Source organism: Thalassophryne amazonica, chromosome 15 (genome assembly GCF_902500255.1).
Source record: "Thalassophryne amazonica chromosome 15, fThaAma1.1, whole genome shotgun sequence".
In the NCBI taxonomy this organism is placed as follows: Eukaryota; Metazoa; Chordata; class Actinopteri; order Batrachoidiformes; family Batrachoididae; genus Thalassophryne; species Thalassophryne amazonica.
The window spans coordinates 6,326,534-6,342,784 of NC_047117.1; the positions used below are offsets into that span (position 1 = coordinate 6,326,534).

At 40.7% G+C, this 16,251-nt stretch overlaps 1 protein-coding gene across 1 annotated transcript; it reads right to left on the reverse strand.

Annotated features, from left to right (window-relative positions):
- Positions 1 to 10,581: 10,581 nt before the first annotated feature.
- LOC117526507 (complement C3-like) lies at positions 10,582 to 15,496 on the reverse strand. Its single transcript, XM_034188570.1, has 5 exons — positions 15,390 to 15,496; positions 15,220 to 15,303; positions 12,070 to 12,150; positions 11,044 to 11,191; positions 10,582 to 10,747 (listed from the first exon to the last, which is right to left on the reverse strand). The coding sequence occupies exons 3-5, from the start codon at positions 12,095 to 12,097 to the stop codon at positions 10,606 to 10,608; spliced, it is 318 nt and encodes a 105-aa protein (XP_034044461.1). The 5' UTR covers positions 12,098 to 12,150; positions 15,220 to 15,303; positions 15,390 to 15,496; the 3' UTR covers positions 10,582 to 10,605.
- Between the last annotated feature and the right edge of the window lie 755 nt (positions 15,497 to 16,251).

Sequence of the window (16,251 nt, forward strand, 5' to 3'; positions counted from 1 at the left end):
ATAAACCCTACCAGCTCCACTGAGAAGAACAACATACAAAAGGTAAAAAAAAAAACTGAACAGGGCACTCACCCACTTATAGAATGATTTCCCAGATTAAATATGTAAAGTCCACTCCACCAAAGAAGTCCTCACGCATGGATCATGCGTGATTGCCAGCCAGAGAACCATGATCAGGTCCACTCTCAGTCCTCACGCACTGATCACGTGTAAACTCTAGCCAGAGAACAATGTCCAGGTCCACTATAAGTTCTCACACATGGCTCACGCGTGATCACCAGCCAGACAATAATGTCCCATGGCAGCTTTGCTGTCACCTCCTCACAAAGTTCTCTCATGATTCTGGGATGTTAGAAAGTCCACTATCTCCTGAAAATAATGTTTGGATTTTTTCCAATGTAAGAAATACATTTACATGTTCAGGCAGCCTGTAAAAACTGCGTTGTGAAGACATTCTACGTGCATGTTCCTTATGGCAGTAAAAGAGTGTAAATAGTATAAGACGTCTGTGTGGTGACACAGACAGCTGAGTTACCACACATTAGGTTAAAAAATCTGACAGACCCTGACAAATGTAAGATTTTCGGGGTGAAGTGTGTCGTCTCCTCTCTGTACACTCTATGTCAATCTAAGTCATCACTTTTGAATGAAAGCTCAGAAACTTCGTTATCAGATGTAGCAGCGTTCATTTCACTCTGCTGGCCATCGGGATGTTTCTGCTTTTCCTAAAATGTATGTCACACACAGAGAAATGCCGAGCAAGACGTTTCTGGAAATGCACCTGCTGACTCCCAAAGTGAGAGGGATAATTAGCATTAAAATTCATCAGTGACTACTAATTATTACTGCATGTGCACGCATGGATTTACCATCATAAATACTTTAATCTTAAATAACGTGCGCTATGCCCTTTAAACGTCTGGCCGCCCTGTGAAAACTGAAAGCTTCGTTTTGATAACACATTTTAAAAATATGCCATGTTCTTCTATGATACCTGCTTTTGTTTCTATTCATGATTTAATGTTTTTGTTCTTGGGTATGATGGATCGTCTCTCCATCAAATCAAATCAAATCAGTTTTATTTATATAGCGCCAAATCACAACAGCAGTTGCCGCCAAGGCACTTTAATTGTAAGGCAAAAGCCATACAATAATTACAGAAAAAACCCTAACGGTCAAAACGACCCATATGACAGGGGTGGCCAAGTTCGGTCCTCGAGAGCCACATTCCTGACACTCCTGAAAGGCTCATTAAAGTCTGCTAACAAGTTTCATTGGATTCAGGTGTGTTGGAGCAGGGAGACAACTAAGAGTGTCAGGAATGTGGCTCTCGAGGACCGACCTTGGCCACCCCTGCCCTATGAGCAAGCACTTGGCGACAGTGGGAAGGAAAAACTCCCTTTTAACAGGAAGAAACCTCCAGCAGAACCAGGCTCAGGGAGGGGCAGTCTTCTGCTGGGACTGGTTGGGGCTGAGGGGAGAGAATAAGGAAAAAGACATGCTGTGGAAGACAGCAGAGATCAATCACTAATGATTAAATGCAGAGTGGTGCATACAGAGCAAAAAGAGAAAGAAACACTCAGTGCATCATGGGAACCCCCCAGCAGTCTTAATCTATAGCAGCATAACTAAGGGATGGTTCAGGGTCACCTGATCCAGCCCTAACTATAAGCTTTAGCAAAAAGGAAAGTTTTAAGCATAATCTTAAAAGTAGAGAGGGTGTCTGTCTCCCTGATCTGAATTGGGAGCTGGTTCCACAGGAGAGGAGCCTGAAAGCTGAAGGCTCTGCCTCCCATTCTACTCTTAAAAACCCTAGGAACTACAAGTAAGCCTGCAGTCTGAGAGCGAAGCGCTCTATTGGGGTGATATGGTACTAAGAGGTCCCTAAGATAAGATGGGACCTGATTATTCAAAACCTTATAAGTAAGAAAAAGAATTTTAAATTCTATTCTAGAATTAACAGGAAGCCAATGAAGAGAGGCCAATATGGGTGAAATATGCTCTCTCCTTCTAGTCCCCGTCAGTACTCTAGCTGCAGCATTTTGAATTAACTGAAGGCTTTTCAGGGAACTTTTAGGACAACCTGATAATAATGAATTACAATAGTCCAGCCTAGAGGAAATAAATGCATGAATTAGTTTTTCAGCATCACTCTGAGACAAGACCTTTCTAATTTTAGAGATATTGCGCAAATGTAAAAAAGCAGTCCTACATATTTGCTTAATATGTGCATTGAAGGACATATCCTGATCAAAAATTACAATTACAATTTGTTCATGTAAATGGGGAATCTTCTTCACAGACTAAGGTTAATTATGGAGTTCCACAAGGTTCTGTGCTAGGACCAATTTTATTCACTTTATACATGAAGCCAGAGGACACACACCATTAGCTAAACTGCAGGATTGTCTTACAGACATAAAGACATGGATGACCTCTAATTTCTGCTTTTTAAACTCAGATAAAAGTGAAGTTATTGTACTTGGCCCCACAAATCTTAGAACATGGTGTCTAACCAGATCCTTACTCTGGATGGCATTACCCTGACCTCTAGTAATACTGTGAGAAATCTTGGAGTCATTTTTGATCAGGATATGTCATTCAAAGCGCATATTAAACAAATATGCAGGACTGCTTTTTGCATTTACGCAATATCTCTAAAGTAGAAGGTCTTGTCTCAGAGTGATGCTGAAAAAACTAATTCATGCATTTATTTCCTCTAAGCTGACTATTGTAATTCATTATTATCAGGTTGTCCTAAAAGTTCCCTGAAAAGCCTTCAGTTAATTCAAAATGCTGCAGCTAGAGTACTAACGGGGACTAGAAGGAGAGAGCATATCTCACCCATATTGGCCTCTCTTCATTGGCTTCCTGTTAATTCTAGAATAGAATTTAAAATTCTTCTTCTTACTTATAGGTTTTGAATAATCAGGTCCCATCTTATCTTAGGGACCTCATAGTACCATATCACCCCAATAGAGCGCTTCGCTCTCAGACTGCAGGCTGGATCAGGTGACCCTGAACCATCCCCTTAGTTATGCTGCTATAGACTTAGACTGCTGGGGGGTTCCATGATGCACTGAGTGTTTCTTTCTCTTTTTGCTCTGTATGCACCACTCTGCATTTAATCATTAGTGATTGATCTCTGCTCCCCTCCACAGCATGTCTTTTTCCTGGTTCTCTCCCTCAGCCCCAACCAGTCCTAGCAGAAGACTGCCCCTCCCTGAGCCTGGTTCTGCTGGAGATTTCTTCCTGTAAAAGGGAGTTGTTTCCTTCCCACTGTCGCCAAGTGCTTGCTCACAGGGGTCGTTTTTGACCTTTGGGGTTTTTACGTAATTATTGTATGGCCTTGCCTTACAATATAAGGTGCCTTGGGGCAACTGTTTGTTGTGATTTGGTGCTATATAAATAAAATTGATTGATTGATTGAAAAATGACTCCAAGATTTCTCACAGTATTACTAGAGGTCAGGGTAATGCCATCCAGAGTAAGGATCTGGTTAGACACCATGTTTCTAAGATTTGTGGGGCCAATACAATAACTTAAGTTTATCTGAGTTTAAAAGCAGGAAATTAGAGGTCATCCATGTCTTTATGTCTGAAAGACATTCCTGCAGTGTTAACTAATTGGTGTGTGTCCTCTGGCTTCATGGATAGATAAAGCTGGGTATCATCTGCGTAACAATGAAAATTTAAGCAATGCTTTCTAATAATACTGCCTAAGGGAAGCATGTATAAAGTGAATAAAATTGGTCCTAGCACAGAACCTTGTGGAACTCCATAATAACCTTAGTCCTGTGAGAGATTCCCCATTTACATGAACAAATTGTAATCTATTAGATAAATATGATTCAAACCACCGCAGCGCAGTGCCTTTAATACCTATGGCATGCTCTAATCTCTGTAATAAAAATTTATGGTCAACAGTAGGGCTGCAGCTATTGATTATTGTAGTAATCGAGTATTCTATCGATTATTCTGGCGATTAATCAAGTAATCGGATATAAAAAGTACTTTTGCGTTTTAAAACATTAACAGTCCAGGGCTCTCCCTAAGTAATGGTACAGTGTCACTGTGTCATCACGGTGACTGTCAAATTTAGTGTATCCCTTTCTGTTTTTCTGGGTAATTATTTATTTTTTCACATCTTTACAAGTTTTGGATCTTTCCTGTTGCTGTTTTCTGTACTATGATGAATTCTAAACCCTGACTGAAACTCTTCAAATAGACCATTCCTCTGCAGATGATCAGTTAGCTGTTTTACAACTACCCTTTCAAGAATTTTTTTGAGAGAAAAGGAAGGTTGGAGATTGGCATATAATTAGTTAAGATAGCTGGGTCAAGTGATGGCTTTTTAAGTAATGGTTTAATTACTGCCACCTTAAAAGCCTGTGGTACATAGCCAACTAATAAAGATAGATGATCATATTTAAGATCGAAGCATTAATTAATGGTAGGGCTTCCTTGAGCAGCCTGGTAGGAATGGGGTCTAATAGACATGTTGATGGTTTGGAGGAAGTAACTAATGAAATAACAGACAGAACAATCGGAGGAGAAACAGTCTAACCAAATACCGCGCATCACTGAAAGCAGCCAAAGATAACGATATGTCTTTGGGATGGTTATGAATAATTTTTTCTCTAATAGTTAAAATTTTATTAGCAAAGAAAGTCATTACTAGTTAAAGTTAAAGGATATTTGGCTCAATAGAGCTCTGACTCTTTGTCAGCCTGGCTACAGTGCTGAAAAGAAACCTGGGGTTGTTCTTATTTTTCTTCAATTAGTGATGAGGTAGTAACATGTCCTAGCTTTACGGAGGGCTTTTTTATAGAGCAACAGACTCTTTTTCCAGGCTAAGTGAAGATCTTCTAAAATTAGTGAGACGCCATTTCCTCTCCAACTTACGGGTTATCTGCTTTAAGCTGCAAGTTTGTGAGTTATACCACGGAGTCAGGCACTTCTGATTTAAAGCTCTCTTTTTCAGAGGAGCTACAGCATCCAAAGTTGTGCTCAGTGAGGATGTAAAACTATTGACGAGAAATATCTATCTCACTCACAGAGTTTAGGTAGCTACTCTACACTGTGTTGGTATAGGGCATTGGTGAACATAACAAAGAGAGAATCATATCCTTAAACCTAGTTACAGCACTTTCTGAAAGACTTCTACTGTAATGAAACTATTCCCCACTGCTGGGTAGTCCATCAGAGTAAATGTAAATGTTATTAAGAAATGATCAGACACAAGGGGGTTTTCAGGGAATACTGTTAAGTCTTCAATTCCATACCATAAGTCAAACAAGATCTAAAGTATAATTAAAGTGGTGGATGGACTCATTTACATTTTGAGCAAAGCAATTGAGTCTAATAATAGATTAAATGCAGTGTTTGAGGCTGTCATTCTCAGCATCTATGTGGATGTTAAAAATCACCCACTATTTAATTAATAAAACTAATATACCTTATCTGAGCTAAGCACTAAGTCAGACAAAAGGTCTGAAAATTCACAGAGAAACTCACAGTAATGACCAGGTGGACGATAGATAACAACAAATAAAACTGGTTTTTGGACTTCCAGTTTGGATGGACAAGACTAAGAGTCAAGCTTTCAAATGAATTAAAGGTCTGTCTGGGTTTTTGATTAATTAATAAGATGGAATGGAAGATTGCTGCTAATCCTCCGCCTCGGCCCGTGCTACGAGCGTTCTGACAGTTAGTGTGAATCGGGGGTGTTGACTCATTTAAACTAACATATTCATCCTGCTGTAACCAGGTTTCTGTAAGGCAGAATAAATCAATATGTTGATCATTATTATATAATTTACTAACAGGGACTTAGAAGAGAGAGGCCTAATGTTTAATAGACCACATTTAACTGTTTTAGTCTGTGGTGCAGTTGAAGGTGCTATATATTTTTTCTTTTTGAATTTTTATGCTTAAATAGATTTTTACTGGTTATTGGTGGTCTGGGAGCAGGCACCGTCTCTACGGGGATGGGGTATTGGGGGATGGCAGGGGGAGAGAAGCTGCAGAGAGGTGTGTAAGACTACAACTCTGCTTCCTGGTCCCACCCTGGATAGTCACGATTTTGGAGGGTTTAATAAAATTGGCCAGATTTCTAGAAATGAGAGCTCCTCCATCCCAAAGTGGGATGGATGCTGTCTCTCCTAACAAGACCAGTTTTTCCCCAGAAGCCAATTATCTATGAAGCCCACCTCATTTTTGGACACCACTCAGACAGCCAGCCAATTCAAGGAGAACATGTGGCTAACCATGTCACTCCCGGTCTGATTGGGGAGGGGCCCAGAGAAAACTACAGAGTCCCGACATTGTTTTTGCAAAGTTACACACCGATTCAATGTTAATTTTAGTGACCTCCGTTGGCGTAACCGGGTGTCATATACTGCCGACGTGAATTACGTCCTTACCAAAATTTACGCTTAGCCTTAGCCAGCAGTTCAAATTTCCTTCAGTGTCGCCTGCTCTGGCCCCCCAGAAGACAATTGACTATGGTGGTGTGTCGCTAACTTCACATTTCGCAAAACAGAGTCGCCAATAACCAGAGTTTTGTTCCTCAGCGGGTGTGTCGCTGAATGGGGAAAAACGGTTAGAGATGTGAACGGGTTGGTGGTGTACAGGGGGTTTGTGTTTAGGACTACGCTTCCTCCTCATAGTCACCCAGCCGGCCTGCTTTCCCGGCTGCTTGGGGATCTGCTGGGTGACAGCTAACGGCGGCTAAGCTACCTTGGTCCGCACCGACTACAGGGGCCTGGCTAGCTGTAGAGTTTTCCAAGGTGCGGAGCCAAGTCTCCAATTCGCCCAGCCTGGCCTCCAAAGCTACGAATAGCTACACTTATTACAAGTACCATTACTGCTAAAGGAGGCCGAGGAATAACTAAACATTTCACACCCAGAGCAGAAAAGTGCGGGAGAGACAGGAGAAGCCGCCATGCTAAACCGGCTAAGAGCTAGTACGCTAAGCTAGCGGATTCCTAAAAACACACAAAGTGAATGTGTAAATCATTTAGAGGTGATTCAGCAGAGGGAGTGCTTTAGTTAAGGCACGTGAAGATTACACTGTGAAACAAATCGTTATCTAGTTAACTAGATCAATCTAACTGCGCAGATTAAACAGCTAACAGATACAGAAAAACACCGCCGTGCTCCGGAACAGGAAGTGATACAATACCGCAGTGAGAGCCAACCACCATCAGTGACAACCACTAAAAATCAACAAGAACGCAGATCAGAATTTGTGCAATTATTTTTGATCCCATAAAAATGGGACACCGCAAACAAAATGCTGAGGTAATTCCTACAACAGACACCTGATGTAAATATCTTCCAAATGAAGCAGTCTGTCTGTGTCCAAATATTTATGGTCCCAACTGTTCGTGGCTTCTGGCCATCAGCTCGTTGAGGATCCAGACTACGAGAACACGTCAGCTGCTGCACAGAGGTCACCAGCAGAGCAGCAGCACGTTTTCTACGCCAGCGTGCGTTTCACCAAAAACAAGGCTGACGCTCTTTACTCCAGCGCCACAGCGGCTCAGCCACGCCCACAACGCCAGGACGAGGAGACCATGGAGTACAGCACCATCAACATCAGCAGAGGGTGAGAGGATGAGGACGCAACTAAACTAATGTTTACTTCAATAATAAAACATAACTTGTTCTGATTTTCCTTTTACAGAAAACATCAAGAAGCTGTGGAGGATTCTGATCTGCTGTACAGCACGGTCACCAAAACACACAAAAAATGAACAAGACTGACGTCTGTGTGTCTTTATCTGATTGTTGAAAGGAGGACTTGCACAGATGAGAAAAAAAACAATTTCTTTGAACAAATCGTCATAACGGCAGCATAAAGACACATCTACAAATGAAAACAATTCCATAAATATTCAAATTTCTTTTTTTAACTCACTTTGTGTATTCATATTTAATGGTTGTATGTTCGTGGGGAGATGATCCTCAAATCATCTGTCATTTAAGTTTTCCATGAATATCTGGATTTCTCCATGTGGAGTGGGGCTGATGTTATAATGTCACGGTGCGTTACAACTGTGTGGGCCCTATCTTGACAAACTATGCTGCATGGTTTGTGTCAGGTATAAAATCAGTCTCCCAGTGCAATTTGTGACCCAATTCCAAAAATGAAGAAATCAGGCCTGATTTAATAATAGCTGTCCAAATTAGTGCGCCATATTGTTGCATACCGATGATAGCTGGTTAGCGCTGAGTGAATACGGTGGAATGTCAATGCGGCCCATGACACAAGTGCTCGTACAATGAAGCCAAATGCACACAAATACTCCACACAGCCTGCACTGTCACCTCAGTGGTGGTTATTACCAAAAGCTAAAATGTTAACGTTTCAAAAGTGTCTTCTGTTGAAGAGCTCAACATGCTTTCAATGGGATTTATGTTGCAGAGGAGAATCAAACCAAAGCTGTCTGTAAAATTAATGTAACAGACACGTTTTGGATTGCTCACATTGTTGTACAAGGCTACTATCACCACAGATTACACCAGATTTAAGCCTCTGATTGGGTATCCAATTTGTATTTTTGTCACAAAAAACTGTACACATTCGGGTGTGACATATTGACAGTGGGAGACTTAGCGGCATGATGTTATAACATTAGTATCGCCTGCTGTTAATGCGCCAGCACATGCTAACACTAAAGGTAAGGTCACATTAGCTACAATCAATAGCAAGCACAGACGCAAAGTGGCAACGTGTCATTGATTTTCAATTAGAGTGGGAGTTTTGCAGTGGCAAGAGACAACAGTCGCTCTGCCGTCAGCTAGGCGGCGCTAAAACAGACAAAAGGTCTATTTCATGCAAATACTGAGTGATGCGACCCTGTGACTACCAATCAGAGTGAAGAAAGGTAGCGCAGTGTCAGCTGGCTGCTTGTGCGAGCAAAATAAACTAAAGTGGAGGAAAACGTTCCAAAACAGTTTATGGGGCTATTCCACATAGCGCTATTCCTTTCCGCTTAATCCCCCATATCAAATTGGGGCACGTTTTGATGTATTGCAGTAACTTCTTGACGCTGTGTTCAGCACGCAAAAATCTGAGGATACTGTCATTACAATTTATTCAGTATCATCTCTCCATTAAAGTAATCTAAGTCGTGTCTGCAGACATGCAAAAGTTTCCACAGAACCTGTCAGGTGGTTGGAGTTCAAAAAAATCTTAATTGTGTGTGAGACGTCTGTGTGAAGTTTCTTATTACAGTAAATAGCAGTGAGTCAATCATTTACATTTTACAGCTGTGAATTTGCGCGTGTGTGTGTGTGTGTGTTTAACTCAGTACGAGCTGCAGACACACTGAAGAATGAAGGAAACACAACAGTTTCAGTGTGACTGGGCCTTAAAACCAGAAGTAAGTGTGTTGCTTCGTCGTTTAACTGTCAGTGTCACGCTGGTCAGCGTTCGGCTGTGGTTAAAACAGAAACAGCTGTGGTTAAAACAGAAACAGCTGTGGTTAAAACAGAAGATGAGTTGAGGAACATCAAAAAGGTCAGGATGACCATGAAAGACAGAAGAATTCTTCACCTGGTGAAGAAAAACCCTGTTCCAACAGCTGGCCAAGTCAAGAACACACTCCAAGTAGTAAAGTCACAAAGAGGGGATTTCACCAGGGCAAATAGAGCATTTAGGGCCAGCTGCTTGCCAAAAAATAACATAAAATAATAATAAATCTGGTACCAGGATTATGTGAACTGTATAACTGGTAATATTTATGTGGTTTTTGTTTGTGTTTTGTCTTTTCACCTATTTAAAGTCAGAAACGTGCTGAACATTCTGTGCCACTAGTCAACTAGCCAAAGACTTATTGAGCAGTGAACAAGTCAGTCACCTGACCTGAATCCAGCTGAGCAGCATTTTTACTCGCTCTCAAACACGCTGAATGTGTCAAGAAAATCTCCAAAGGAGGTGACATTGGTTACATTTACCACTTAAATCTAAACTTTTCAGAGGAGACCGGGGTAACTCATCGGGACAGGACACAGTGTCAGCATTGTCCCGGTCCACCCGGCTGTGAATGGGTACTGGCCTTGACTGGGGAAGTAATGTTGAATGGACTGGCAGATCCTCATTCACGGGAAACGTCTGGACCAATGGACTGCAGGGACTGTATAGACCTTACAGACCTGATAACTGTGGAGCAGGTAGCTCAGTGGATAGAAGCAGCCCCACCAATATGTATATCTGGGTATGAATGGTAAAAACAGGTGGCGGCCTTGGCGAGGGAAGTAAATGTGACTCGTCATTGCAAAGTGCTTTGACCCTCGTACCTTCAGTATAAAATCAAAATCCAGTGTTTCAGCCAATAAGCTTTTATTCAAACTTTTATTGCCGTTTATGTGCACGCCAGTTTATCAGCACTGTTTGTGTATTCGCATTGATAAATATATGCATTTATTTTCCTCTTCCCAGAAGTTGAAGCGAGCAAACTGTTAAGAACTACGTAGCTGCACTGTTTTACACTCTACTCACACACGTATCAGCGGTATCTTCATAAAACACGGACTCCATTTATTATGAGGCGTTTAAATGGTGCGTTTCCAGTTGACGAGTTTGTGGTCGTTTCTCTTACAGCCTGCAGCCGTTAACGGACAGCTCCTGAGTCGCCGCCTCCAGGCTGGTGCATTTGAGCTGCAGTCTGGGGTTGCTGGCGCATGCAGATGAAGGCCAGCGCTCCACCCACGTGTCCTTCCCCAGCATGTAGTTGTATCTGACACACAATGTAAATAGTGTTGATAGTCTTGGATCCGAACAGATATTTACAGTCATGATTCTGTTGTATTTATCTTCAAACAGATTATCACAAATCCAGATGTTCTGAACCGATTGTTGCATCGTCAGTTTTTGCTAACTCACAGTTGATGGGCGGAGCTACAGTATATGATGATGCTGTGACGAGTTAACATACCGCCCGTCCGTCCCATTTCAAATAAACCTACTTTTGTAGAATTCTCCTGCCACTGCGGTTAGTGTAGGTTTTTTTTTGTTAAAGTTCTCGATCCATACCTTTTGGTATCGACGTCGATGTTCCACTGGTCCTCCTTGGGGCCGATGATGAGGTACTGAGACCCTTTCTGCAGACTGAGTCCCTCTCTGCAGCCTCCGTGAGACATGAAAAATCGTTTCTGGCCGACTTCAACTCCAGCCTCAATACCTGGATAGAATTAATCGGAACATCATTATGGGTTTCCTGAAAGTAATTTAAATACAGGATGACCCAAAAAACAGAACCGGTAAATGTCTTGATATTTGCTGGAGTTAAAATTCAGTCTGTGTACAATCATTCCCCAAAGTTTCAGTTATCTTGGTCGCATAAAAGTCATGTTCTTTCCAAATTATGCTCCAAATGGTATGATTTTTGGCAAAATAGGCCACCAAGCAAAATGTCTTTTCATTGGTTGACCAAGACATGTTGGGGAAGACTATTGGCACAATAGTCTTCCCCAACATGGAGGATTTGTTACTATTTTTATGGGTTCCTGGTTTTTTTTTGGTTCACCCTGTATGTGACCATGTTTTGGCTTCTCCCATTTTGTCACAGTGGATCCAAAATAGATGCACATGTTGATTTGACACAACTTTTATGGCAGATGTAAAATGAAAATGGAGTCTTGAACCAGGGTTCTTCTCTTTATGATGCAAAAGTTTGACCGTGGTCCTCCCATTGTCTGCTTTGGTTTGTCTCATGCATCTTGTTTCACTTCCTGCACTCACATCGATTAACTGCATTGATTATTTCCATCCTCACAGTCATCTTCACTTCCTTCCTCTTTTTTGTCACTTCAGTTTTTATCTTTTCACCTCCGTCAACTGTTAAACCGCAGCATAGTGACCTGCTCGGAAACCTAATATGTGCAATGTCAATTTCTTACATTAATGTTGCAAACTGAGTCTCACATGCTGAAAATTAACTTGACAGTAAGACAACTTGAGAAAAAATAAAATGAAATGTTTGAATTCCATGGAAATGTTGCCTAATCATCAGAGTCCAGGTTCAAATGATTTAAGCAAATGAAGCACAAACTGACTCACCCAACTTGATAACTCGTGTGATCTCCATCTCATATTTGTCGTAGTAACTCTGACTCACACTCACAACCTTCACCTGGAACACTGGAACACAGACAATAAAGCTGATGTCAGTTTATAACTTTAGTGTTTTGTCAAGATGTCTGGACGGCGATTAGTCAGCCACAAGGAATTTCTTTCTTTTTTGAAAATTTATTGGATTTGAACCAAGAACCTTCTTCCACTCCATTGCCCCCAGTTTGGCAAATATTTATCAAATAATCCCAGAATGCCTCCTTCACCTTTTCTCCACGGTTACAGTCCAGGCAGAAATTTCATTTATATGCAGTACCTCTAAATATATACTAAAACACAAACACGATGGCTTAGTGGTTAGCACTGTTGCCTCACAGCATGAAGGTCACGGGATCAATTCCCACCTGTGGCCTTTCTGTGTGGAGTTTGCATGTTCTCCACGTGTTTGTGTGGGTTTCCTTCGGGTGCTCTGGATTCCTCCCACATCCAAAGACATGCGGATTGGATGGATTGGAAACTCGCTTGTAAAAGAGATCTCGATTTCAACGGGACTGACCTGGTTAAATTTAAAGGAGCTCTGTATGGTCTGATCTTAATAGCCTGTAAACATTTGTTGTGTTTTTTTTTTTTTCTTCTATTTCATGCTGTTGTTGTTATATTGTTGTTTTTATATAACTGTGCCAAATAATTTCCAAATACTTTTGTATAAATGCTGGTATTGTTGGAAATCCAATTTAAAAAAAAATAAAGATTATATGAAAGATTATTGAAAAAGCACAAGTCGGGTGATGGGTAGAGATGGAGACAACAATGAAAACCATGACAACGGTGAAGGAGTTACAAGTTTAAGTGGCTCAGATTACAGAAACATGTACTGTAACATTTTCTTGCTTTGCTGAAACAAGAGAACCGAAGTCACTAGATGATCCTCATTAAAACCTGTGAAGCACACGGACAACTGTTGTACTTTACATATTCAGTCTGAGCCACTAAAGGTTCCTGGAACATGTCACAGAAAATTTTCCTCATGTGCACTTATTCCACTTTATCAAACAACGTGTGTGTTATGCCCACTTTATTTCCGTATCGAAGGTCAACAGATTTTTAGGTCACGGTGCTTGAGCGCTCTCTGAAAGACGGATGTTGTCACATTTCCTGATTCTGTTCCAGCTTAAGAACAAAACGTCTTTAATTCCCGGGTGTTAATTCAGACCTCCATCCTCACTGAAGGAAAATGTGTGTGGTCCTTAGATTCTGGTGGACTGTATTTGCTGGTCAGTAACTTTTTTTTAAACTACTTTGGGATGTTCTGTGATATTTTCCAAAGTGACGTATAAGTCAAGAAACAGAGGTGTAGCGGTACACAAAAATCATGGTTCGGTACGTTTTCAGTACACTGAAAAGAAGAAACTGTGTTAAAGATATTTATCCTGTGTTCTGTGTGACAGAATAGTCCTCTCACACTGTTAAACAATGTATATTCTTGAGGTATAATTAATCTTTTTGAAATGGGTCCAAAGGAGGAAGCTGATTTCTAGAAATTGAAAAAAAATTGTTATGAGCTCTTTAATTTGAGATTTTTGTAAAGTGTTGTAGTTTACTTTTTATTAATACCATTTTATTTGAGTTAATTTTGTTTAGTGATCCAATTCCGAGGAACGTTTTATATCAACATATAAATTACTGTTATTAATAACAAACTTGTGATTTTTCGGTATATAACTTACACTTGATTTTAAGTCGCAGGGCCTCCAAAACTAGTAAAAACATCAACACCAACAACAAAATTCCCACGGCCTACCTGGAAAATGAGATAAATCAATTCCTGGAATGTTGTGGAATGTTCAATGTGGTTTAACAAGGTGGTGAACATGTGTATGTAAATATCTGATCATCTTAAAAATCTGACACGGTGAAGAAAAATCAAAGACCTGTGACTTGTGGCTATTATTTTAAAATAACTTTATATACTTGTATAAATGAAGCAGACATTCTTCATACAACCCTGGCAAAAATTATGGAATCACCGGCCTCGGAGGATGTTCATTCAGTTGTTTAATTTTGTAGAAAAAAAGCAGATCACAGACATGACACAAAACTAAAGTCATTTCAAATGGCAACTTTCTGGCTTTAAGAAACACTATAAGAAATCAAGGGAAAAAAATTCTGGCAGTAACGGTTAATTTTTTAGACCAAGCAGAGGGAAAAAAATATGGACTCACTCAATTCTGAGGATATAAATTATGGAATCACCCTGTACATTTTCATCCCCAAAACTAACACCTGCATCAAATAAGATCTGCTCGTTAGTCTGCATCTAAAAAGGAGTGAACACACCTTGGAGAGCTGTTACACCAAGTGGACTGACATGAATCATGGCTCCAACATGAGAGATGTCAATTGAATCAAAGGAGAGGATTATCAAACTCTTAAAAGGTGGAAGTTGAAGAAAATGGTCCATGACAAGGCTCCAACCTGCAAAGCTGATCTGGCAACAGCAATCATAGAAAGTTGGAGCCAGATTGATGAAGAGTACTGTTTGTCACTCATTAAGTCCATGCCTCAGAGACTGCAAGCTGTTAGAAAAGCCAGAGGTGGTGCAACAAAATACTAGTGATGTGTTGGAGCGTTCTTTTGTTTTTCATGATTCCATATTTTTTTCCTCTGCTTGGTCTAAAAAGTAACTGTTACTGACTGCCACAATTTTTTTTCCTGATTTCTTATAGTGTTTCTTAAAGCCAGAAAGTTGCCATTTGAAATGACTTTAGTTTTGTGTCATGTCTGTGATCTGCTTTTTTCTACAAAATTAAACAACTGAATGAACATCCTCCGAGGCCGGTGATTCCATAATTTTTGCCAGGGGTTGTAGGCGCTGTTGTAGAATATGTTGAGTTGTAGAAAATTGATTGCTCTGATTGTTTTAGGTTGGGTGTATGTAAATATAAGGCCCTAACTGTGTTTGTTTATGTTGGATTAAAAGTATTTACCCTTTAAACATTTTTTTTAAAACAAAGACCTAAAAATCAATCAATCAATAATCCCCGTCACCTCCATAACTCTGAGATCCTTGTGTTAATGACTACGGTTAACCTCGTCTTGTGAGTTTCAAGGTCACGCGGTGAAGGCGGCGTGTTGTACCGTGATGTAACTGCGTGCAGGCAAACGTCTCTCTTTCCTTGTTGGGGAAGTTTTCATTGTCGCTTTTGGAAATGCAGCAGTCACCTGGTGATTCCGAGCAGAGTTCACAGAAATGATCAGTAACACTCTGGATCACCCGCGCAGGCTCTTGGTGTCGCGGACGCACTCACCCTGCGTGCAGCGGCAGACATTTTCTCTGCAGATCTGCCTCAGCGCCGTTTGTCCTCGATGGGTGTGTACGTACGACTGCACCGGTGGTCTGACACACAGACAGACAGACACAGAGTCAGCGACGCACTTTGTTTTCTTTTTTGGATAGTGTTGACATTGTAGTGTGATGTCACAAAGCGGACAGATGCACAACCACTTTGACGATGCATTTTCAGAACAAATTTTAAATAATTCAATATTTTTCAGTAATCAAGAAGAATGAAGTCAAATTTTGAAATGTGGTATGAGCCAATGCTCAATCAACACACCTGCTGCTAACCGCTGAGCTGTTTAGCTGGTTACCTGGTTACCTTACCATCCCAAAAATTATACAAAATACCGTACTGTGATATAAAGTCACAAAAATAGATTGATATAGTGCGCAGGTACTTTTTTCACATAACTGACCAACTCACTGCACTGAACTAGCTAGTAAGCTAGCCAGTCAACGCGTTTTACACAATGGATCACCAAGCACCCAGCTTAGCTAACAGTTTGAGTGTTTAGTGAGAACCCACTCCAGTGTTTCCATACCTGGGTTGTTACTGAAAACATAACAGAGTGCAATAAAACAGAATAAAGTAACATAATGAAATTAATTAAAATTAAATTAATATTTTGCCAGAAGCCCACTTAAACTTGATTAAAGTCCAGGTAGAAGAGGTGTGTATTTAGGGAAGATTTAAAAACCTCGATCGATCCCACAGAGCGGATGTACCAGGGCAGGTTGATCCAGAGCCTATAGGGGGCGCTGTGTTTTATCAACGGCCTCCATTTCATTGACATACTGAAGATTAACATGTCAGTAAAGTGTGTTGTAAA

Bases quoted from the DNA above. Each gene is read 5' to 3' on its own strand.
- LOC117526507 (XM_034188570.1), bottom strand. From the start codon at position 12,097: ATGGAGATCACACGAGTTATCAAGTTGG. The intron at 11,192-12,069 runs GTGAGTCAGTTT...AATTCTATCCAG, and splicing joins CACACGAGTTATCAAGTTGG to GTATTGAGGCTGGAGTTGAA. The intron at 10,748-11,043 runs GTATGGATCGAG...ATTGTGTGTCAG, and splicing joins ATCGACGTCGATACCAAAAG to ATACAACTACATGCTGGGGA.